The following is an 18,705-nucleotide window of genomic DNA, read 5'->3' on the forward strand; positions in this document are numbered from 1 at the left end:
AAAACCACCTTCCCTCAATTCAAAAACTATCACATTTTAGAATTTCTGGGATTAAATTGCATTTTAGAGTCACTGTCAAGAGACTGTCACTGTCAGAGAGGCGATGTGGACAGTCCATCTCTTTGATCTCAAAGGGCTTGTTCCCTCTGGAAACACCACGCACTGTTGAATTTTTATTTCAAATCTGGAACCCAAACTGGGATGAGTGGCCCATGCCTGTAATCCCAGAGCTCAGCAGAATCCTTGCGCAGAGGGACAATGAGGAGTTCAGCATCATCTTGGGCTACAGAGGCGTTGTAGCCTCTGGACAAACACAAAAAGGAAAAAAAAGTCTGGAAGTCAGACTGGGACAGGAGTAGTAGGGCATTTGCCCAGCATGAGGGAGGCCTTGGTTTCTATCTCAGGTACCACAAGTCACCATCACCATCTCAATACATATTTATCACTTAGAACAACACTAAAGACAAATTTTAATATATGTATTCAAATGGCTGCCTGTTATAGGCAGGCAGCATAATTAAAGACTACAGAAACTTCCAGTTCACCCAGATCTATATGAGAAAACCCTCAGCCCCAAACAGTAAAAACACAGCCTGAAGGGAGGCCAATACTGAGGCCATGTGCTGTCTCACTGGTAAGATAAGCAGAGGAAGGGTCCCTGATAGGCACATTCTCTCCTTCAGTGACAAAGATACAGACCAGATGAGACCAGATGAAAAGTAGACACAGGCAGGTTTATTAGGAGGCAGCTCTCGGGTGGGTTCATCCATCTCATAGGTGGAGGTCAGTGACGTCACACACCCAGGCTAAAAGCAAGGGGACTGTATATAGAGTTTAGGCGAGAAGTGATGGCATGACAGCTAGGAGCTGGGATGGGGTCCACACATGGTCAAAAACTGAGCCCCCAGATGGGCACTCTTGTATGGGTTGCTGGAAACGGGAAGTCAAGGAGAGATGGCATGTTAGCCTGGGATTTTCTCTGAGGGCAGGGCTGGGGGAAGGAGGGCGGACAGCTTCCCAGCTTGTTGCAGGGCATGAGCAGGAGTTCCAGCCTAACAGTCCCCAGCAGGTTGAGGCAGGGGAGACAGTACCTGCTCTTCCACATGTATGATCTGTCATCTACAGACTCTAAGCACCCAGAGGAATAAAGGAGCATCAGGTGGTGTGGAGTGCTCTTGGGATCTGTGTTCTTTCCTTCACTTCCTGTATGCCACACAGTTAGGTCTGTTCATCCCTGAGCTAATCACTGGCAGCTCTCCCTTAGATGCCCAGGAGCTAATGCATGGGAGCTGCCAGAAGCAGTGGCACTTCCTATAAAGCACATTGCAGTGAAGGAGACAAAGCTGTGGAATTGCACTGTGGGTCCCAAATACGCTCAGCCAGTTGGAGGACTGAGCAGGGGTAACGCAAAATGCAAAGCAGCCAGCCACGGAGACAAGCAAAGAGGTTCATTTAGGCTGTGAATGTGAAGAAGCCAGCCACTGGAGCTGCATACACATCACAGAAGGCGATGGATGGAGCAGCACGTTTTCCAGAGGAGCTATAATTATAATAGCAATTACAGTAATTAAGCTACCGAGAAGGTAACACTAAAGTTACAGTAAAGTCGTGGAGTTCTGCGGCATTAGACGTCACTGGAACTGTCTGTACAAACCCATGACTTTACAAAGAAGTAACCTTTTCCTAACCCTTACCACGGGGCAGGAGATGGTATCCACCACCCACGTGGAACAATTCAGCACTCCCATCCCAGGGCTCAAACTGTGGTCTTTATCACCATCCCCAGTTCAAAACAGATAGTTCCACATATTAGGTCAAGAACTGGAGTGTGTGTGTGTGTGTGTGTGTGTGTGTGTGTGTGTGTGTGTGTGTGTGTGTGTGTGTTCAGAACATTGAGGTCTTGTTAGGTGTGGTAACGTGCCTGTAATTCTAGAACTGGGAAGATGAAGGCAAAAGAAGAATCAGGAGTAGGCACTTCAGCTGCCCAGCAGGTTAGAGGTCAGCCTAAGCTACATGAGAACCAAGAAAGAAGGGGATGGGGAAGAAGGAGTGATGAGGGGGAAGGGAAGGGGAGGGAGGGTAAAGAGGATGGTGTGGAGGGAGGTTAGGGGGAGGAAAGAAACATCCAGATGCTTTGAAAGTGGTAGACCTAAAAGTCCAAAGGAGTCTGGCAAGCTGGTTTCATCACTGTGGTGGTTTGAATATACTTGGCCCAGGGAGTGGCACTATTTGGAGGTATGGCCTTGTCATAGGAAATGTCACTGTGGGCATGGGCCTTAAGACCCTCATCCTAGCTGCCTGGAAACCAGTCTTCTCCTGTTTGCCTTCGGAACAAGGGGTAGAACTCTCAGCTCCTCCTGCACCGTGCCTGCCTGGACACTGCTATGCTCCTGCCTTGATGATAATGGACTGAACCTCTGGACCTACGAGCAGGCCCCAGTTAAATGTTTCTAAGAGTTGCCTTGGGGGGCTGGAGAGATGGCTCAGAGGTTAAGAGCACTGACTGCTCTTCCAGAGGTCCTGAGTTCAATTCCAAGCAACCACATGGTGGCTCACAACCATCTGTAATGGGATCTGATGCCCTCTTCTGGTGTGTCTGAAGACAGCTACAGTGTACTTATATATAATAAATAAATAAATCTAAAAAAAAAAAAGAATCGCCTTGGTCATGATGTCTGTTCACAGCAACAAAACCCTAACTAAGACAATTACTTACATGAAAAAGCAAAGTGCAGGGTGTAGCAAGGACACTCTTGCCAATGGGCAGTGTGCGGATGCCTATGCAGGTGTAAAAGCTGAACCATTGTGAGCCAGATACTCTGTCAGTCCTACAGAAATAAGATCCACTGGAAGCTAGACTTGTATAACAGGACACTGATCAATGGCTGCCCAAGACATCAAACAAACCTCAGTCTATTGATTCCAACCAGGCACCAGACAGCAGTAGGTCAGACATTTCCAGATGACCTCCAAGAAACTGAGAAGCAGTTGAGAAGCATGTAGCTCTCCAGTCGGTTCTGCACATGGATGGAAAAACTGAATCTCCACTTAAAAGAGTATTTTAAAAAACAATCAAATGGGGGCTGGGCATTTAGCTCAGTGGTAGAGCGCAAGCGCAAGGCCCTAGGTTCGGTCCTCAGCTCCGAAAAAAAAAAAAAAAAAAAAAAAACAATCAAATGTAGAAAACCACATTGTGAAAATATTTGGAGAAATACATGTGACACTCCTGTGAGATCGCCACCAGTGAAGACGCAGGTTTAAGTCCATAGACAGTCTTTATTAGGAACCTGCTGACTACACAGGGTGTTCCGGACCTGGGTGAAGTCCTGAGCCCTTCTCAGGGTGGTCTTTTAAGTGCATGCACACACGTGCAAGCACATGTGCATGCACACACACACACACACACACACACACACACACACACACACACTGGATTAACACAACTTATTTATCAATAACAGCCAGACGTGGAACTACAGAAGCCAAAAAGCAAGGTTAGTACCTGAGGCTCTTCCCCAGAACTGCAGGATTTGATGGATTAGATCTTTGTTCTCATTCTGGATGATGGTGCTGTCTACATGGGGGTGACAAGGCCCATGATGGCGTAGTACTTCCTTCATGGTGCCAGTCCTGCTAAGGGCCTACTAAGGTCTGGAACCCTGTTACAATATCACAATGACTTTGTATTAAGGAATATTCTGAAAGTCATAACTAAGAATTAAAAGCTATAAAAGAAGAAAAACAATCAATAGACTAAATTTAAATAAACACATTGAATCAATTTAAGTCAATTCAAACAGTGCCCAAGAACACAATGTTGCCTTTGCAGAGGACCCTAGTTCAGTTCCTAATACCCACATCACTTAGCTCACAGCCAATGTGACTCCAGACCCACAGGATCACATACCATCCTCTGGCCTCCTGGGGCACTGCACTCACGTGCACAAACCCACACAGACACACAAACTTACACACATAATTCAAAATAAAACCTTTTCGAAAAGAACTCCTTCACATTTAAGAAAAAACCCATGCAGAAACCATGAGGCAGAAGTTGAGGGCTGGAGAAAGATACAGAACTTGCAAACAAGTAAGTTACCGAGGGAAAAAAAAATACTTAAATGTTCTGACTGCCACTCACAGAAGGGGAAATACAGACAGTCAATAAATACAGCAGGACTTCTGTGGTTTGTTTTGCTTTGTTGCCGTGTTGTAGATAGAATCTCGGAGTGAGTAGGAGGTTCAACTGGGCTAGGAGGTATCCAGGGTAGATGGAGGAGGTCCAGGGTGGGTGGGGATGCCCAGCACAGAATAGGAGACCCAGGATGAGTCTGTATCCTGTCTGCACATCCAGCTGCTGTCCATGGAGTCCTGCCAGAGATAGGCTGCTTCTGGGTACCAGTGTCTAAGGACTTCTCTTGCCAGGTCCACTACAGTCCAGAGTGCACGTGAGTGTGGTGTCTACTTGGGAGGGGTATACTAGTCACATTCACATGTGCATGCCCCTGTCCACTCCCTGTCCCTATTCTTGGCATCCTTGAACCCCAAAACCAAGGATTAAGGTGTAAAACTCATTACAACAAAGATCTGCCAAAACCCAGGGGTCAACCATAGTGTTCTGCATAGCAGGGGCCAAGAAGGTACTCATGGGCCTGAGGGTCTGCTGTATACCTGGATATCTAAATGACAGGTGCGTCCTGATGGTTTATGGACATTTCTGTGGCAGCAGATGACAATAACCGAATAAAATAGACTGTCCTTTAAAAGCTACCTGGAACCATCAGTATTGCAAAGTATATATTATTTCATCAAGAATGTCATAGTTTCCGGGGTTGGGGATTTAGCTCAGTGGTAGAGCGCTTACCTAGCAAGCGCAAGGCCCTGGGTTCAGTCCCCAGCTCCGGAAAAAAAAAAAAAAAAGAATGTCATAGTTACAAGTTATAATTTGTACACACACGCGCACACACACATACACACATACACACGAATGAGATTTTGCGTGTGTGTTGCTCGAGATCAAACCCAGGGCTTTGCACATGTTAAGCCAATGTTCTACCAATGAGCTACTTCCCAGCTTTACTGTTTATAGGGGGTGGGGGTGGGGCAACCTAAAAGTTCATCCTTAGGAAGGTAGCTACACCAAATTATCCATATTAAATTCACAATACGAATTACCATTCAAAAGAGCAGGTAGGGCTTCTGATACCAAAACCAAAAGATGGGTGAGATCCATAGTTGAGGGGCTGGAGAGATGGCCCGGAGGGTAAGGGCGCTCGTTGCTCTTGCAGAGGACCAGGGCTTGACTCCCAGCATCCATAATAATCTTTTTTTTTTTTTAATGACGAATTGGACAGAGTGAAAAAAGTCAGGGAGGCCACCACTCACAGCTTGAGTTAGTAAAGATAAGGATTTATACACATGGGCTAGCTGAAGCACAATGTATAGCTCGAAGGATACACCGAACTGAGGCTGTTTTTATGGAAAAGGACCGAGAAATCCATAAAGGAAAACACACACACTTTGTAATATTCGGACGTTACAAGCATATATTATGAATTTTCTAGATTGACAAAGTGTTGGTATTCTAGGAATGGGATGTGCTCTATGTGATATACACCGTTTAAGCAAAAGGGGATCACTGCTGGTTCCCAGCATCTGGGGTATCAACCTTCCAGGGTGACCACACAAGCAGGAGTGATGCCATGGAAAAGTGGTTGTGAAAAAGTTGGCGCTACAGAGGACGGGCCTGATGCTCCACCTGTGCAGGGGAGAAGGACTCAGGAACTGGAGATGTTATCTAAATAAACACACAAAGGCTTTGGCAACTCTGTTGCTCTTTTCAAAGCACTATGCTGAGAGCTAGGTAATCAGAGGGTCTCCCAACTCAGTGCTAAAAAATGCGCTGAGAATTCCTGACATTCAAATGGCCAGAGAGGGGATCACCTAGCACTGGAAATGGAACCAGTCTAGACTATGTAGGGAGACATGATTGAAAAAAAGGAGGAGGAGGAAGAGGAGGAGGGGGAGGAGCGGGAGGAGGAGCAGGAGGAGGAGTCAGGTGGGAGAGGAGGAGGAAAGGAGGAGGAGGGGGGAGGGGGGAGGAGGAAAGAGGAATGGAGGGAGGAGAAAAACAAGAGAAAAGAAAGAGAAAACAGTCAACTGACGCACTACTTTTTGGCAATAAATACGTGTCCACAGAGAAGGGATCTACATTTTTAGAACTAGTCAGGCCAAGTTTTGTTAAAGAAGTGAGAAATCCAATTAAGCAATTGCTTTTATAGTTAAAAAAAAAAAAAAAAGCCATGAGAGATTCAGCCCACGAGAGAGGAAAGAGTCGACAGCCGCTCGGGTGCCCCTTAAAACCTGACTGTGATGGTCAAGCCCCAAGGATGCCTTAGAAATGATGTGGGTCTCGAGAACATCGTGGGGTTGTGACTCGGGCTCCCAAGAGGCCACCCTGAAGGAGTGGCCCACTTGGAAGTGTGGTTTCTGTTTCCTTGGGGAGAGAAGCGACCTTCCGGTGAGGGTGGCGCCAGGGCGGTTAGGGGCGCAGGCTACTCAGCTCTTCTTGCGCAGCTGGCTGTACTGCGTGCGGCCCAGGATGGGCTCCATGACGCTGGGCCGGAAGAAGCTGTCGCTGACCCTGCGCGCAGGCTTCTCTCTGGGCATAGCCAGGAAGCCAGGACGCGCTGATGTCTCGGTTTTGTCATCCAGATCGGGGCAAGAGGGCGCGCTGAGACCCCGCACGCTGCGCAAGCTGCCGCGGGGCTGGCCCGGGCGCGCCGTGGACTCTGGGCTGGCGGGCCGCGACCCCGACCCTTTGCGCTCCACCTCTGCTGGAGGATTATCGATGTCTTGGAATTCGCTCTCGGGCTCCATCAGGGACAGCCTGGGAAGCTGACAGCCGGGCACCCTTGTTAGGGATCCCTCTTCTAGGAGTCACCACCGCCCTTTTTGTGGGCTTTGACCTAGTTCTCCTGGGGCTGCCATCATATGGACACAAACTGGGGTGTAGGCCATTAGGATGGGGAGCGGGGGGGGGGCAATCTGGGAGACTCCTGTGGTTCTAAGGGCCTCTGATCACCTCTGGTGGAGGGAGTAGTCCCCTTTCTTGAAGGGTGCCACCTCTCCCAGTTTCCATATAATTGGGACCAAATACGAATTAGCTTGACTACCAAGCTCTTGGTACCAATGATTGAGTAACCTTTCCCCTGGCCAGACTAGGGCCACCTGTTGTACCAAGCTCTCTTTCGGCCTGCTCAACCTGTAACAGAGGGTCTCAAGTACTCCCAAAAGGACAGCGTTAGCGTCCTTTGGCTTTTCTTTCTTTTTTCTTTCCCTGTTGGTGACATAGGGCCAGCTGCTGTCCCCAGATGTATAGCCTGCTGTTCAAGGTGCCATGAAAGCCTATTGAACAGTGGCATGTAAATTTACCAGGCCCTTCCTCCAGGATCTGAGGCCGGAGGTCTGAGCCACTAGAGACTCACAAATGATTCTATCATCGAGTGGGAGGCACAAGTCGGAGGGTGGGGGCTAGGGGCTAGGAGAGGGGAGGTCTGAGGTCAGGGCTGTGAACATTTGCACTTTGGGCTGGGGAAGATCAGTGCATAAGAAGGTTCTGGGCCCAGGGACTGGATAAAAGGGGGTCTATATCTCCTTCAGTCAAATCTACCTTGGGAGTCAGAAGGTGGCCCTGGGGCAGGACTCACCGGGACATAGTGTACCACAGTGTCTACCACGTTATCCGTAACACCCTTCAGGGCATCGGATAGGGACATGGCCCTCCCTTTGGTGGAGGAGACAGCCTGGGCTGGTGTGAGGTGTAGGATCCTTCCCACCGTGCCCAGCACAGCCGCAGGTGCCCATGTCACCGCCGAGATGGTGTTCTGCAGAGTCTTCTGCACGGTGTGTACCACACCACCCAGGAAGCCGAGAGGGGTGGGCAGGGCTGTTACCTGTGGGCCAGAGAACTGTTAGCCCCTGCCCTACATCAGCTCCTCTGACCCTTTCTCTAACCACCAGCCCCAGCTACAGAAGAAATGTGGACATGGAAGGAAGGAAGGAAGGAAGGAAGGAAGGAAGGAAGGAAGGAAGGGAGGAAGGAAGGGAGGAAGGAAGGGAGGAAGGAAGGGAGAGAGGGAGGGAAGAAGGGAGGGAGAGAAAGAGGGAGGGAAGAAAGGAGGGAGGGAGGGAGAGAGGGAGGGAAGGAAGGGAGGGAGAAAGAGAGGGAGGGAAGAAGGAAGGAAGGAAAGAGGGAGGGAGTGTGAGAAAAAGGGAGGGAAGAAAGGAAGGAGGGAGGGAGGAAAGGAGAAAGGGAGGGAGGGAGGGAGGGAGGGAGGGAGGGAGGGAGACAAAAATCTAGGACTGGGTCTGTACCTAGTCGTGGGGGTAGCCTTGGTCATGTCACTTGGAGCAACATCCCTGCCCTGACTACTCTTATGGATATGTGACACCCACTGAGTGGCATAGTGACACTTTGTTGGCTGTGGGTTTGGGAGTGACCCGAGGACAGAGACCTTTATTCTACCCCATTTCCCTCCTTCTCACCCCCCACCATGGGCTTCGAGGCCTTGTGCTCTCTCTTCGTCACCTCTCTGAGCACGTTCTCCTCGGCCTCTGACTCTTCTTCTTCTTCCTCCTCATCTGTCTCCTCTCCCTCTGTGTCTGTCTGGTCTTCATGGTTCTCATCCTTGGAGGCTGCCAGGTTGTGCAACCAGGGCACCCGTACCTCACTCTGCCGCCGGGACACCACCTGCATGGCTGCCGATGCACCCCACTGGGCCAGGCTGCTCTGAGGGGGGCGGCAACAGACAGCTGCTCAGCAGACCCCTCTGGGTGAAAAGCCCTAGTCACAGGGGCAGGATGGGGTGGTGGGCAGAGCCTGGCCTCGCAGAGGGATTTAAATTTTTTTTCTTTATTTCATTTTATGCATATGCATGTGCACCACATGTGTGCCTGGTGCCCACGAAAGTCAAAAGAGGGCCTCAGGTTCCCTTGAACTGGAGTTATGGGTGGTTGTGAGCCACCACGTCTGTGCTGGGAACTGAACCTGGGTCCTCTGGGAGAGCAACAAGTGTTCTTAACCACTGAGCCACTCCCCCAGCATTTTAATTAGTAAACGCTTATCACTGAAGGCACACCTCATTAGCACAGAGCTCTGTGAATTCTTTTTTTTTTTGGTTCTTTTTTTTTTTCCGGAGCTGGGGACTGAACCCAGGGCCTTGCGCTTCCTAGGTAAGCGCTCTACCACTGAGCTAAATCCCCAGCCCCTCTGTGAATTCTTGTAAGCACACTCTATGTAACCATAGCAGATCAAGATAGAGACCATTTCCACAGCACAAAGGACTCTCTTAAGTGTCGTCAGCCTGTATTCCCCGTCTGTGACCTCTGTCTGACTTCTACAGCCCCATATTCTTTCCGGCTACTTCCTTCCCTTTTTCGGGTTGGGACAGAATCCAGGGCCCTTCTATACAAAGCTGGAGCTACACCCCCCAACCTCTGTGCCCATTTATTTATTTACTTATCTTTATTTTTATCTATGGAAACAAGGTCTCACTATGTAACCCTGGCTGGCTGGAACTTACTATGCAGACCAGGCTGGACCCTGAACTTGTAGTGTTCCTCCTTGCTTCTCCAGAGAACCAACTCCTGAGAGTTGCTTTTGACCGTGGCACTAGTGCCACCATGATACACACCCACCCCTATCTCAAAGGGTGAAGGAGATGACACACGGGGTAATGATAACTAAAACAAAACTTGAAAAAGAGAACCACTCACACCCATGTGTGATGGGAAACACTTGTAATCCCAACACTTGGAAGGCTGAGGCAAATTCATGGCCACACATTCAAGGCTAACCTGGGCTACAGAATGAGACCTTATCTCAAAAAAACAAATCAATCAATGGAGGCTTTCTTATGACTGAAAAGAAGTCATCGTTTCCTGCTAACTTCCAGGTTTTCTCTTCTTAAAGTGCTGTGGATATGTGGTTTCACGTATGCCCAGGCTAGACCCACCTCTGTGTTCTAATTTTGTTATTTGTTTCTGGTTTTCTGTTTGTTGTTTGTGGATCTTCTGTTGTCTTTTGAAAAGACATCTTACCATACAGCTCTGTGTGGTCTGGAACTTGCTCTATAGACAAGACTGGTCTCAAACTTGAAATCCTCCTGTCTCTGCCTCCCAAGTGTGGAGATTATTAGTATGTCCTAACACATCTGACTTTTTTTTTTTCTTTTTTCTTTTCAGAGCTGGGGACTGAACCCAGGGCCTTGCGCTTGCTAGGCAAGCGCTCTACCACTGAGCTAAATCCCCAACCCCCACATCTGACTTTAATGTTGCCTTTTTCTCCCTTGTTTCCCTCCCCCCCTTTTTTTTTCAATTTAGTTTCTCACTAAGTTCCTTATTTTTTTTTTTAAAAGATCATCTTAACTGTATCAAGATGAACAGGGAAGCATCTTTGCCTGGCTGTGCTGGGGCAGCCAAAAACCCTAGAAATTCCTAGACTGTAATCTGCAGTCAGGATGACAGCTAGTGGGACTCGCATCCACTGAACGGGTTTTATGGGTTGGTTTGTTTGTTTGTGGGTGACACTTCTACTGTTTTAATAGCAAATGGGGATGGGGGAGGACCACATGGGGTCCTGAAGGCTGGGAGTCTGAGAGGCTCCGAGGGAGGCTGGTGGGGCAGGACCACCTCTCCGTTTGTGCCATGTTCTTCCATGGCCTGGACAACTAGCCCACCAGCCTCTTAGGTCCCCTGGCTTTATGTCTAATGTCCCAGTCCAGCTTGAAGGATGTTTCCAAGACAGAAGGGACCAGGGCCAAGCAGAACTCAGAGCAGACACTCACCAGGGGTGCCACACCCGGGATCCACATGGCCAGAGAGTGACCCCGCTTCAGGGCCCGTGCTGTGGTCTGCATGGTGTGTCGAGAAAGAGTGTTGGCCAGGGTGCTGACCCTCCTCAAAAGGCTTGGTTTGGCCTTGGGAGCCTTCTGCGTCTTTTGCCGTCCTGAAGAAGGGGCTATGGGAGGAAACAGATCAAAGAGGGACTGAGGAGCCTGGAGAGAGACTGCTCAGCACTTGTCAATCCTGTAGAGGACTCAAGCTCAGCTCTCAGCACCAATATGGTGGCCCTCAACCATCTGTAGCTCCAGTTCCAGGGGATTCAATGCCCTTCTCTTGCTTTTGCAGACAGCAGTCTCTCTCTCTCTCTCTCTCTCTCTCTCTCTCTCTCTCTCTCACACACACACACACACACACAGAGAGAGAGAGAGAGAGAGAGAGAGAGAGAAAGAGAAAGAGAGAGAGAATACACAGATACATGCAGTCAAAACACTCATACACATGACCACATGACATTGAAAAAAAGACAAAATCGGAAATGGACTTAGGGTTGGAAAACAGTTACCTAACTTCTGCCATGACCCCACTGGTGATAGCCAATGCTAAGCTCACTCTCTCTTACATTTGGGGAGGGGAAACTAAAGGCCTGGAAATCCTCTGAAGATTTTGAGGGACATTCCCTATCCCAGAGCAGGGCCAATAAGACCTGTAGCCTCCCAGCTCGGGTGCTGAGCGGCCAGCTGGCTCCCAGGGTAACCAGTCTGAATGGCAGCTACCTGACTCCACCTTGTCTGGTGGCAGGAGATATTCTACCACCTTCTCGATGCTTCCCAAAGCCAGATCAGCCCCTCCAGAGGCCAGTCGGCCAACTCGGGTGTTGGCAGCATATTCCGCTGTCTCCTTGGCCATCCCCAAGGCAAGCTCACAGCCGGCCAGAGTGGCCCCCAGAACCTTGTCAGAAGTGCTTGCAATGGGCACGCTGATGCTGTTCCTGGCGCTTCGGAGGCGGGTAGAGATGGTGCCCTTCAGTTCAGAGGCGATCTGAGGAGTGTTGGGAGATGGTCAACTATGTGGAATCCCTCACAGGCCCTGAGCCCAGAAGCTCCCTGGAGAGCCCCCTTCAAAGGCCCCAGGCCAGGCATGGCAGCACACACCTGTAATGTAAGGACTGGAGGCTGGTACAGAAGGGTCACCAAGAGTTAGTGCTACCTCTGGCTACACAGTGAGCTCCAGACAGGCCTGGGCTACATAATGAGACCCTGTCTCAAAATGCCAAAATAAATATACAATAATTTTTTTAAAAAAGGACTGAGGGGGGGTTGGGGATTTAGCTCAGTGGTAGAGCGCTTGCCTAGCAAGCACAAGGCCCTGGGTTCGGTCCTCAGCTCCGGGAAGAAAAAAAAAAAAAAAGGACTAAGGGACCAGCAATAATATGTGTGTTTTAGGGGGGAAGACCCACCTTTGCTGTCGTGGCGACCTGGGTCACCTGGCTTCTCCACTCTACCTAAAGATCTGGACTTAGAGGATAGCCCCAAAGCCTTGCCTGTTGGCACCTGTCCTGATACCTTCACACAAGACACCCCCTCTTCTGAAGCCCTACCCTCACTCCTCTGTCTTTCCCTCACACACTGTTCACACTGATTGGTAGATATGGCTGGCCCTCCTCCAAGTTTTATAGTGGCGTAGTTAGCCTCCTTTCTCCTGAGACCCTGGGAGCACCTCTGTGGCAATGACAAGTTGACCATCTGGAGCACTAGAGAGGGGGTGACTAGCAGGCCTGCCCCCATGGTCTATACCTCAGGCTGTTTACTCCTCTGCACAACAGGGTCGCAAAGTCCGGTACTGTTACCAAGGATGACCCAAGGGCGCCACGAAGCCTGTGCTGTGGCTGTTGGCAAGGGCAGGGTGCAGGGGGGATTTGTAAGAAAGATGGGTGGTGCTCAGTAAAACACACGAGGTCACAGGCCTTACTGAAGCCAGCACTGAGTAAAGGTAGATAAAGGTGTGACCAGGGGGAAGTAACTTCTTTAGTCTCATGGTATATAAAAGGTTGGACCTCAAGGCCATGTGGGTAATCCTGAGATCTCATTGAGTGGGACCCAAGATCTTAGGTAGCTGTTGTCAACAACTGTGAAAGCCCACAGAATCCCAGGTTTAGAGCCACGGTGTCAGAAAGCTGTGCAGTGATGGGAGGGCCATGCCGGGGTTAGCCCTTCCTTCCCTTTGAGGATCATAAAAGTGTCTATCTGAGCTTGTTGGAGGCAAATACCTGTTATCCCAGACACCCCAACTCTGCCTGGCCCCACAGGAAGAAGAGGAGTCTCTTCTTGCCTAAAAGGGTGCTCACCCCATGAATACAGAAAGCTGCACAGTGGGCTGCTCTCCTTCATGGGAAGAGGTCCCGACAGAGTACAGGGAGCATTGAGGAAGAGGGAGGACTCACCTTTTCCGGAGGGTATTGAAGAGCCGGGATCTTTTCCTCCAGGTGGTCCAGGCCTCTGCAGGCCAACTCATTAGCAGCTGTGACTGAAAGGGAAGGGCCATGTTGGGGTGATCCCTGCCCGCTCCTAAGGAGCTAAGAGTGGTCTCCATCTCAAAGAAAGTACATTGGGGCCCACAGATTCCAGCCCTGCTGCTTCCAGGGCATTTGGGGACCAGAGAGTCTTTGCTATATTTAGCCCTCATGTACTTATGATTCCTTGAGAGCAGAGTCATTTTGGAGTCAGTGGGACCTGCACTCAAGCCCTCGCACCTCCATCTGCACAGCATGTGGCTTTAGTAAATCCCATCTGCCTGTTAAGACTCATATTATCCCTATACTTTAGCTCTAGGGTCCTGGGCAGGAGCTCTCTGCTGCCCCCTCCTGTCAGGAGTCAGAACCACCAGCTTCTGAGGTTCTGCGGTCGGATGAGCAAGCCTGTAGTGATGGCAGCCCTGTGAATCATGTGGAAGCGAGGGAGGTGGCACCGGGGCCTTTGCATTGACCTCAGTGAGACCAGGCTTGCTTAGTTCTGGAAATGATGAATTCACAGCCACAGCCAGAGACGCTCCAGATGGTCCCTAGAACCAGCTTTAACCCCCAACTACCAAGATGGCAGAAAGCTGACGGGAGCCACTGGGAGGAGAAAAACGTTGTCCCTGGGGAGTGGGACAAACCACAGAGGATGCAGACGTGTCAGGGGAGACTGCCCACGGTCTGCTGAGGATGCAGGCTCTGTGGTCAAGGCCATGGAAGGCACAGATTCAAAGGGTATTTATAGACACTCTTTCATATTTCTTTCAAGTAACAAAAAGCCCAGAGGACTTGGCTGTCTTTTGGTTGAACAGAATGAAGGCTTTTGGGAGGGCTAGCCTAGGGCCTGAGACATTTTTATTATCTTATCAGTAATTGAATGTATTTTTTCTTGGACAACCGTATTCACGCATGTGGTGTATTTTCTACTCTTATCCCTGCGTCTTCTCAATCCCCCTCCCACTTCTGTCAACCCCTATGTTCGTGTCTCATGTTCTTATCATTTCGTTTTGTTTTATCGCTCACAGAATTCAGCCAGGGCCATCTATGTGACCACAGATTTTAAGTGGAGCCTTAAAGTCTTCTTTACCTGGTTGCTGGGTAGAATCCTCACATTACCCGCAAGCCTCTATCAGGATGATAGAAGGTGCTAGATTTCTCGGTGCTGCTGAGAGTTCCCTCAGCCCTGCCAAAATAAGTCTTAGAAACCATACTTTCAGATGGAGGCAGAATGACGCAGATGGGGCGAGCCTGGTGAGGCGAGCCTGGATGGACCCTTGTTTCTGCCGCCAGTCGCTCTCTGCTGCCCCCACCTGTCGGGAACCAGTATCAGCAGCAGCTGGATGAGTGGGCCTTCTCTATCCCTGAACCTTCAGCGCTGCTAGGCCAGTTTTCGCGCGAGATTCTGCTGGTTCGGGATACTGCTGCTTTTCTTGCATATGGAGTTGAGGTGGCTAAATGTCCTGCCACTGGCCCTACTCTCACCGCTGCTCACAGATCGTTGCTCACCTTCCCCCTTTCTTACCCCCTCAACCCCCTAGCATTTTTTGGCTGTTAGGCTGGGCTACAACTGAGGCAAATATAGACACATGTCTGTAGCGGAGAAGACCAGGAAGTTGGATATAGATAAGCAAGGGAAGGAGTCAGGGAGGTGGACAAATGAGTTGTGAGATGATCAGACAGACTGACAAGCAGACAGGCAGACATGCGGGGAGTATCAGTGGACGGGCAGGATGCCACGGAATTCTCTGAGGACTCACACTGGGTGGAGAGCCGGCGGACCACCGGCTCCATGCTCCAGGCAGCCAGGTTGCTGGCACCCTGTACACCCTTCTCATAGGCATTGCACACAGAGGCCACCAGGGGGTGGGCTTCTTTGGTGCTGTTATAGGTCTTCTGGAAGCACTCACAGGTCCCGCTCACCACAGGCAGCTGCAGGACTCTCTGGAGCACATTCTCCTGTTCCTGTCAGCAAAGAAAGAGTCAGATACTCCCACCCCCACTCTACCTCCCAGAGAGCTGACCCTTGCTAGAACCATGCAAGGGTCACGTTATCGAGGCCAGCCCAAGTCTAAAGGAAGCAACGTATCTCCAAATGGCCTGCTCATGAGAGCACGAGGAAGCCAACAGAGAACATGGGACCCAGCCTGCTATGCCTTCCTGGACTCTGGAGAAATTCTCAAGCAATCCGTGTTCTCTGGGAACCAAGCCAAATCCCATCTCCTCCCAACTCATCCCTCTTGACTGACTACAGAGAGAAAGATAATGCTTGGGAAGTTTAGTCCACCTTCAACTCATATCTTCATCTAAACATTTTCAAGGTCCTTCTGAGATGCTGGACCTGCATCTGGATGCTGGACCACTGCCAAATAGGCTCTCCTCCCCTCCCCCATCCCTTTTGGTGTAATAGAATATTATTCTCTTCTATGACCTCCTCTGTGAGACAGGTGGTGCACATCTCTTGTAACCCTGGATAGCCTTGAACTCTATATATATAGTTGAGGATGACCTTGAACTCCCAGTAATGGGATTAAAAGCCTGTGTCGTGTGCCGCTAGGACCAATTTTTGGCTCTCTGCCTTTATGATTATGTCTGCCCTTGGGCTGTCTTCCTCTGCCACCCTGCTCTGGTTACCTTTCTCCCAGGAGAATGGCCGCTAGTCCCCAGTACCTGTTTTGATACAGGGTCTCACTGTGTAGCTCTGACTGTCCTGGAATTCACTGTATAGACCAGGCTGGCCTTGAACTCACAGAGATCTTTCTGCCTTTGCCTCCCAAGTGTTAGGGCTAAAGGCATGCACCACCACCACCTGGCCAGTTCCTGTCTTAGTTTATAAATGGGTCACTGGACAGACCTGCGATCCTTTCCTCTTGACACTCTAAAATTTGGCATGGCCTTCGTTAAAATACAACACTCCATGTTTAAGCTGATAGTCCGATGAGCCTGGTCCTGTGGGACGTGGTGTGGACATCTCTTCTTATTTGGATGCTATGTTATCAAAGCATTTTGCTTTGTCGGCACTTGCATGATTAGATTTTAGAAAGGCCCAATCTGTGAGTGAGAGAGTGATTCTCGTCGTGGGGTAGGAAACAACATTCAGTGGAGGCTATAATGCTCTAGGATACTGCCTTGAGCTCTCTTAATCTTTACTGTAGTTTGCCATAGATGCTACCCTACTTGCAGGAGGAGTTAACAGAGCCATCAGGGAAGGCTGCCTGGGCTCCTGAACAAAGCAGCCCACACGATTTTAGCTTTTCATCCTGCAAGCGAGTCAGATATCAGAGGGAGAAAGGGATTCTGACTACAAAAGGAAACACCCTCTTTAACGTTTTGGGCAGAGCATTCAAGGCTTGTTTCGGACAAAGCTAAAGGAGAAACGAGAGGGAAATGGAAGAAACCACTAATCGTTAGTTAGAAGGGTTAAGGTTTCTTGTGACCCACTGACACCTCTCTCTTGATTCAGTACAAAACAAGGCAGTCGCCCCTAGTGCGGAGCTTAGTTAGATCCTAATAGAATGAGTTTCATCTCCTCCAGGGTCACATGCCTGAATTTCACTATCTGAACTCAGCCCAAAGCAAAGAGGCAAAAGATATCAAGAACACATAAAAGTATCAGAATTACTCAAAACCAGGGCTAGAGATAAAAACTGGACACACTAAACTTCCAATTCATTCCCACGCATGGTCGCACAGGCTTCGTGCTGCAGATGAGGGTCACGGGCTCAAGCTGAAGCCACAGAACAATGGACTCTCTAGGACATGCACACTCTTCTGGGTTTAGGACCAGGAGGTTTCTTCCCCTTGTCTCTCCTGAGGCCCCAGCCCGCATTCCTATTCTTTTCTCCACAGTTCTTAGACTTCTATAGCCACCTCTTCTCCCCTCCGTTCTCCCAAACACCCGTGAAAGGTGGCAAGGACAGGAATAACAGAGACACTGAGTTCGGAACCTAAGGTAGACAGACATCTTACTTGTTCATCCCTCCCCCTTTGGTGGCCCATTCCCCACCTCACAGGAGTCCAGGTCACTTACAGGGAGGTCTCCATCCAGCAGGGTCGGGCCCTTGTTCATGGACATCCTTACTCTTCACGCTGCAAAGCAGAATCCCAGATCCATCAGAAGCCGGCAGGCTTGTATTCCATGGGTTCCCTCCCTACCTCTCACAGCTGTCCTCCAGCCATCCTGAGCTCAGCTGGCCTAGGTTGGAGGGCAAATATCACCTAGGAAAGGCTGCTCCTTGGAGTCCCAACACAAGTCCCCCAGTCTGCCCAAAATGAGCTCAAAAGTGATCTTTTTTTAAAGGGCTCAAGGTAGATGAAAATGGAGGCAATTAGACAAAGAGAATGAGATGGGAGAAACAGTTTAGAACAAAATCTGGGACTCTTAAAAAGAGACACTGAAAGAGACTAAAGAATGAGTGTTGGGTAGAGTTTAGTCTTTTCTTCACAACAAAATTCTAGTTAACCCCTGTTTCCCTCTATTGCCAGCTAAGTTAAGCCTTCTCTCAAAGAGCTGTCTTCTGGGTAAGCCAATGGTCCCCCTGTGCCCCTGGTCTTTCATTCTTTTCCTCAGGGCTCTCCCTGCAGATCTCTGCATCCCTTGGTAATTTCCCCAGATGCTCTCTCTCCCAGCTCCTTGCCTTTAACACTGAGAAAGCAACCAGGTAAGGCAGACACCCAAGGACCCTACACTCACTGCAGCTGAGAGCCACCTCAATCTCAGACAACCCAGCTGTGGATGGTCTCCTCCCCAGAAACACTTCCAGCCACTCCAGGGAATCTTGGGCAATGCCTCTCAGACCTCCCAGCTGGAGGAGGGCAAAGAGGAAGAGAAAGCTGGGCCAGCCCGTCACCATAGCTGTCTGAGCCAGGGTGTCCCCTGGGCTCACCCTAACTTCTATGGAGGATACTTAGCCAATAAAGAGGTGGTTCTCAGGGCTGAAGGACTCATTTGTCAGAGCCCAGAGATGGTAGTTCCAGAATATTTCTGGCTCTCAATTGACAAAAAAAAAAAAATTGCTTTCCATAAAGAAGCCACTGCAATGTGGCTCATTAAACTCCTAAACTCAAAGTTCCATGTAATTCTATAATCTTTAGTCCCTTTCCCAAGAAGTTTTTATGGGACAATATTCAATCATTACCCCATCCTTTCTTGTTTGCTAGCAAGGATGACTATTGAACGGCATGATTCAAACCCACACAGGGATAGGGTTCACCTTAATGTTTAGTCTACCGGTATCAAGATTAATTTCCGGCCAAAAGAGAGACAAGATAGAGCAGTGAGAGTTGACTTCTTAGCAACCTGGGTTCTGAGGAGTAGTTTCATCCTCTGTAAACCTCCAAAGCTAGAGAAA

The 18,705-nt window shown here is 49.6% G+C and overlaps 1 protein-coding gene across 2 annotated transcripts; it reads right to left on the reverse strand.

The window, feature by feature from the left end:
• Window positions 1–5,519: 5,519 nt before the first annotated feature.
• Plin1 (perilipin 1) lies at window positions 5,520–18,091 on the reverse strand. 2 transcript variants are annotated; one of them, XM_087637767.1, is made up of 9 exons: window positions 17,992–18,091; window positions 17,385–17,443; window positions 15,115–15,319; window positions 13,286–13,368; window positions 11,619–11,883; window positions 10,848–11,020; window positions 8,591–8,791; window positions 7,710–7,955; window positions 5,520–6,897 (listed from the first exon to the last, which is right to left on the reverse strand). In XM_087637767.1, the coding sequence occupies exons 2-9, from the start codon at window positions 17,427–17,429 to the stop codon at window positions 6,559–6,561; spliced, it is 1,557 nt and encodes a 518-aa protein (XP_087493893.1). In that variant the 5' UTR covers window positions 17,430–17,443; window positions 17,992–18,091; the 3' UTR covers window positions 5,520–6,558.
• Between the last annotated feature and the right edge of the window lie 614 nt (window positions 18,092–18,705).

This window comes from Rattus norvegicus, chromosome 1 (genome assembly GCF_021556685.1).
Source record: "Rattus norvegicus strain SHRSP/BbbUtx chromosome 1, alternate assembly SHRSP_T2T, whole genome shotgun sequence".
Taxonomy (NCBI): domain Eukaryota; kingdom Metazoa; phylum Chordata; class Mammalia; order Rodentia; family Muridae; genus Rattus; species Rattus norvegicus.